Below are 6,849 nucleotides of genomic sequence, written 5' to 3' on the forward strand. Positions count from 1 at the left end.
ATTGATCTCTTTCTTGAGAGTTTTCGAATTGGAAATCAGACACATAGGCTTTTGAAGCATTTGGTGATCATTGCATTGGACCAGAAAGCATACATTCATTGCTTGGGCCTACACACCCATTGCTTTGCTCTTCAAAACAATCATCAACCTCAGCCAAATTTGTTACTGGTTTTTGGGATGCAATTTGATTTGATACATGAAAAGATTACTTACTCCATTTCAGTAAGTATTGTGATTTGCTTATGAATTTTCCATGTAGTTTTAGTACACACGTAAGTGGCTATTCTGGATCTAGAACCAAACCAATGGCAGAGGTTCCTATCTAATTCTATGAGTATGACATGAAAAGCTTAATGCTTCACCACAACAGGAGCGATAAAACTTGTATTGATGACATTCTGCAAGTCAGGCAACTAAGCACCATTGGAGTCTGAATTTGAATTTGTCTTGAGGTTCAGGTTTACATTATTATTCTTGATTCTCTGGAACCATAATGGAACGGGTTTCTCCAGTACAGACACATTAATATTATTCCACATATCAAGTGTGGTTGGGAGCTTCGCAATTTTCTCTGTGATTTCTGTGTCTTCTGGAAGTACAACACCAAACACAGTGTAATCTTTTTTCCACTCATTATGGTTCGCGAGGCTGATAAAAAATTCTGGACCGTTATCAACCCATGCAACTGATCCTCTTGTTATAGTTGGGCAGCCTTCTGCTGGGCTTTTACTGAAAGTGGTTCCTTCAGCTTCAACGGTTCCTTGAATCAGTGCAAAAGGAGGACCAAAGGGGGCATCTTTTATGTGATTTCCCTCTAAATCCCATGAGCTTCCACGGCCTTCTGCACGATACAATTGGCAACCTGCACAATGGCGCATTCCCAAGAGCTCAAGAATGTAGTTTACAGAATTTGGGGCACATTCAGGCAAAAGTTTTACATGCAGTACTCCATACTCTGTTCCCAAGCCAACGATACCCTCTCCTTTCCCAAAGATAAGCCCAGATGTCCAAATAACCTGATCCCCCGAATCTTGTTTGTTAGGGGCCAAGGTATCCTTCTGTTTCTTCAGCCAACACTCGCTGAATTTGGATCCACAAGCTTGTTTATTCCCACAAAAAACCCAAGAATCACACAAACAAGGCCCATCTTTACCAGTACACATAGATTTACAAGATTTACAACACTCTTCTAAACAATTAAACTTAAACTCAGAACCCCACTTCACAGCAGCTCCCCAAAGTTCGCAATGCTCAATCCCTTTACAACAATCTCTTTCTTCATTCCTCACCACCACCAAATTCCCACCCTTACTACTTTTTTCTAACAACCCTTCAATCACAAATTTCATCAGATTTCACCACAACTTCAAAGTTCTAGATAACTTCCAATATTTAATTGTCGTTCATCACAGGGTTTGTTACATTGTTGCTCAGCCTAAAAAAAATAAAATAAAATAAATTACTTCTTTGCTACACAGGTTTTGCCCATATAACAAAGAGAGGGCGATGTTCCGGCCCCCACAAATGTGGCCCAATAAAAGCCCAATTCAATACAAACTCACACTCAAAGTCCATGTTCAGAGCCTAAAAAGCCCATGCCATGCTCAGAGCTTATCTATAATAAAGCCCATGGTCAGAGCCCAAAAAGCCCACGCTCAGAGCCCATACTCAGAGTTTATCAATAATAAAGCCCATGTTCAGAGCCTAAAAAGCCCACGCTCATATCTCATGCTCAGAGCTTATCTACGAAAAGCTCATGCTCAGAGCTTATCTATAATAAATCCCAGGCTCAGAGCCTAAAAAGCCCACGCTTAGAGCCCATGCTCAGAGCTTATCTACAAAAAACCCACGCTCAGAGCTTATCTATAATAAAGCCCATGCCCAGAGCCCAAAATGCCCACGCTCAGAGCTTATGCTCAAAGCTTATCTACAAAAAGCCCACGCTCAGAGCCCATGCTCAGAGCTTATCTACAATAAAACCCACACTCAGAGCCCATGTTCAAAGCCTACATATCTACATGTAAAATCAATATCAATTGTGCACATGTTTTGCAAGACAAACAACTTCCACAACTTCGTCCACATTCAAGATTCACTTCCACCAACTTCATATCGTGTGACTGTTCTCCCATGTTTTGCAAGTCAAACAACTTCCACAACTTTGTCCACAACTTCGTCCACATTCAAGATTCACTTCCATCAACTTCATATCGTGTTACAATTCTCCCGCCAGTTCTCCCATTTCATCCCACGATTGGACAGTTCTCCCACCAGGTCTCCAACTTCATCCCACGATTGGAATATTGGAGAACGAGGAAGTAACTATCACCAATCCAACCTGCGTCATTTTTTCAGAACTACACAATCGAGACTTGATCCCAAGCAATATCTTTGGGTACGTAGGCAAGTTCAAAACCGAAGTCCAGTCTCAACTCTCCCCAACAACCATCTCCTTCACAATCTCCTCCGAAAAAGACCACTTCCGACCCAACTAGTGTGTTTAGGCAAATCTTGCTGAAACACCCATAACTAACTTAAGTTTTTGTTATACCCTAATAACCGCCTTAATCTAATAATATCTCCCAAATTAATTTGGGGTATTTCCAATAGGGGCAAAAATATTAAAAAAACAGAAAAAAAAAATAATAACACGTGTTTTGGGTACCCATTCTTTTGGAAAAAGAAATCAATATCACTTTTTTCTTTTGAAAGAAGAAGAAAAACATGTTCTTTTTTAAGGTTACAAGTGAAGAACGTAGAATATATAGAGTTTAGTATGGGGTCCCAAGATGGATGTATATTAAATAAATGACATATTTTGTCTTGGGTACACCTAATAAAAAAAAAAGTAATTTAAGAACCTAAATGTGTCTAAAATAATTTTATTTATATTATTTTAAAGTTGGGGTACGGGAGTGTTTTTATGGGTGTGTCCAAGATCACCCTAGATTTAAATTGGTGTGGAAAACTTGATTGTAAACTATCCAATCAAACGTAGATGACACCGTCCGTTACAACTTAACATACATACAACACAAATTATACGAACCTATTCTAACCCGGCTAGAAAACAGTAATCAGTAAGGGTACGTTTGGCAACCCTGGGAATTCTCACCTTAATTGATATTTGTGGCCATGGGCTGTTTGATAAAAATAATGGTGTGAATTAAAATTACCATGAGAATTGGACTACCACATTCGGCGGTACTCGAAGTCGCACCCATTTGCGTGAGAAACATGAATAAGATTTTGGGGGAATTCTTGCAATGTTAGTTGCCGAGAATAGTTGGGTTTGTTACGCTCAAATCTATTTAACAACTCCACTTCATCGTCTACCTCAAATCGTATTTAACAACTCACTTCATCGTCTACCTCAGTATTCCTAGTTGTAAGTTGTTTCATTGTGTCATGACAGGTAATCTGAACATATTATTTTTCTCAAGTGAGCTTATCTCGTTCTTTTAATCTGGCACAGGGAGTGAAGTTTTGAAGGCCGAGGAATTTCTTGAAACTGTAATCAAAGGTACAAGTTCTCTTAACGATGCCAGTTTGGTAACTTTGTACAATGTATAGAATTTGAATGAACTTGTCAATGCTCTGTAGGAAGTGAATAATTGCAGCACTTTAGTTTCTTAGTTGTTTTGTGTGATATTAGGATGCTTGGTTATTTCTTTACGTAGTGATACTTGTGTTGTCGTATAACTGCAGAATTTGAAGTGAAATTTTAGTGTAGTATCTGTAGCTGCAATGGATGTTGGAAGCTATAAAGTCATAACCATCAGATGTTTATGATCCAAAGTCCAAGAACCATTTGAATAGTATCTTAACCAAGAAAAGTAGTATGTCTGGTTGTTCAAGGTCAACAGAAAATGTCTCTTTCGAAATAAACACTATGAGTTTGACTAGAAGGTTTTATGTTCTGGTAGATAAGTTCACATATATGAGCCATTGCTGACAGAGGTACCTCATGCATAAACTAGTTGTTGCTTGTGCCTTTGCAATTAAATAAAAGAATTGGAAGCTTGTGCCCATACTTTGATGCAACAACAATACTTGTAAAATTATTTTATAACCTGCTTTGTATGCCTTACGAAAACTATTTTACTTACTTAATGAATCTGCGGGTTTTGACGCTGCTGAAGGAAGCTTCAGTAGGATTCTTGTAATTTATGTCAGAGTTATGGTGTCGCGGAGGGGGGAGGGGGATGACTTGAGTAGAAAAATACAGCCTAAGGTTTGGTGCGACTAAAGACTCTCCAGTTTGTGTCTAGTATTTTATACTTCACTTTGCATTGGTATATCATACAAGGATTGGTGTACGACTGTACGTCCAAAAACTTCTGCAGGATAGACTGACTAGCTAGTATTTTTTATGAAAGTAGTTGCAGCCAAGGTGCCACTTTGGAATCTCAGCACCTTGTGGCTTGCTTTGGCCTTAACTACACATCATATGACCTTTTGATGGTTAAATTCTATGTAGTGGAAAGAACATGTACTGTATCCACTGTCCTTTTGATGGTAAAATATTTACAGTAAAGAAGAGAATACCACACAAGTACACCACTGTCTCAAGGCAATTGTTTTTCTTGTTTGAAAGTGATAAACGATAAAATTTGAATAATTCTACCTACGAATAAATGATTAAATTCAAACTCAAGTAAAACTAAAACTTTATGAAGACTGTTCTTATCAAAGATTTCTACTCTCGATACTATTGAAATAGAGTTGGAATAGAAGATTCGTTCCACTCCTAGTTCTTTAGCATTCAATGTTTTCTAATATTGCGAATCTATCCAAAGTCTAATGAGAGTAATGATGGGATTATACTACAATGCAAATTCAAATAACAAGATACGCTAATTCAACTACAGAAATGCTAAATTGATACTATATGATAAGGAATTAGGGGGGATTGATTCCACCTTAACTCAAGTTAATCAACTAACAAAGATTCATCGTGATTCAAATTTCCATGCTTTCGCATATCAAAATGGTATTTCTAATCCTTAATTATACATGGCAATCTCTACCAATTAATAACTAGCATGTGAAGCAACCAAACCCATTCTCATGGTGAACTAATCACTTTCTAAAATTGAATAGATTATCACGATGATTTCTAAGTTAACAACGATCAAGCTTCATCAAGGCTTCTTCAACCCCCTCTAATGGAGGTTTAGCCTCGAATCATTATGCTCTCATTTCCAATCGAAATTGAATAAGACATAATATAAAGATTCTAACTTTATTAAATTCAACTAAACAATAATTGAAATCTAAATTAACAACTAAGAAATCATTAGCAAACAAGAATTGAAATTAGATCTAAGCAATTTTAAATAACAAAATCGAAATTATCAAGAACTAACTATTTTATTTATCTAATGAATGATAACCAATGATTCCAATAACTAATCTAAAACAAGGAATGAAACTAATTAATAGAATGAAAACTAATTAATTAACTAATTCAAAAAAAAACTCAAAACTAGATCTAGATTATTCTCTAATGGCTACCTTCTATCATAAGCTAATTGATACTTCAAAGCTAAGTCTTGTGTGTGGAAATGGAGGAGACCAAATCCACATTTTCATGCATGGGCTGAGGATCCATGTTTTCGGCCTGAAAATCGAGCCCAAAGCCTAATTTCTTCAGTCCACAGGGCCCTTTTCAGCTGGCTTTGATTTCAACAAACTTTTCGTCTACTTTTGCTCCTCTGATTGGGTCAAGGTTTAGACCATTGGAAATCTCTTTCCGAGACGGTCGTTTTGACATAAGGTACGCCCCATTCCGAGGCCTGAGTCCAAAGATACGATCTTCGAAAGTTCTGCTGACTTTTGTGTGCTGTTTCTGCCCGCGTTGACTTTGACTTTTCAGCTTTTGACCGAGCTTTACAAAGGCTTTTTCTCCTTGAATCTGGGCCTTTAATCACAGAACTTCTTAGCAACCAACCCTTGCTCCTTTATCTCGCCAAAGTGGCACATTTCTGCACATAATTGACTTCAATGCCTGAAATACATAAAAGCACGTAATCAGCATTAACTCTTATTTATTACTCACATAATTGGTCTAAAAGTATTATTGTTAAGGGGTTAAAACTACAGTTTTGGGCTCTTATCAAACCACCCCCAAATAGCATTTTTCTTGTCCTCAAGCAAATATGAGAAATTAGCATAAGTGACCAAAAATGCAGTTCTAACTAATCTCGTTTCGCCGAGTGCGATTACATTGACCATATGCAACAAGGCCTTAAAGCACTAGGAATTCCCTAGTGGATGAGTTATAGCCTTGTGAGAGTTTTCCCGTGAAGTTACTCACAAACTTCATCTATACTACAACGACTAAGAAATAAAACTATTGTTTCCTTATTTATGCTCCCAATTATCTATATATCTCACTAGCAATGAATAAAGAATAATCAAGTCGAAACCTAAGCTAATATATGCATAATAATCAATCATCTATGAATAAACATATATACAATGAGTAATACTATGAAATGCACTAGCAGGTCCGTTTCTGAAAACTCGGAATAGCGTCCTTAAGTAGGTCCTCACATAAATGTCAAGACAAAAGCCACTCTGATTTTTCCACTCAAGTTTCGCTACTCCAGTGTGCAGTGGGCACACTTTACCTTACAATCTCAATGACACACAAGGAAGCCACTTACTATCACACTAACCTATTCCTAATTGAGCTAGAGGTCTTTATTAGTTGTTGCGGGGATTAGGAGATGGTTTGAGAAGGAAGGAAATGGATATTCAAAACGGACAAGTCTGAGATAATAGAGTCTTCATATTAAGTAACTAGAGAAAACCTTGTTATTTACTTTTGCTTCTACACTTTGT

General features: G+C 37.3%; 1 protein-coding gene across 1 annotated transcript; it reads right to left on the reverse strand.

Annotated features, from left to right (window-relative positions):
• Window positions 1–369: 369 nt before the first annotated feature.
• Window positions 370–1,349, reverse strand: LOC147486004 (uncharacterized). The gene has a single exon (XM_086573626.1). It carries the CDS (start codon window positions 1,347–1,349, stop codon window positions 414–416), a length of 936 nt encoding a protein of 311 aa, XP_086429752.1. The 3' UTR covers window positions 370–413.
• Between the last annotated feature and the right edge of the window lie 5,500 nt (window positions 1,350–6,849).

Source organism: Coptis chinensis, chromosome 7 (genome assembly GCF_015680905.1).
Source record: "Coptis chinensis isolate HL-2020 chromosome 7, ASM1568090v1, whole genome shotgun sequence".
Taxonomy (NCBI): domain Eukaryota; kingdom Viridiplantae; phylum Streptophyta; class Magnoliopsida; order Ranunculales; family Ranunculaceae; genus Coptis; species Coptis chinensis.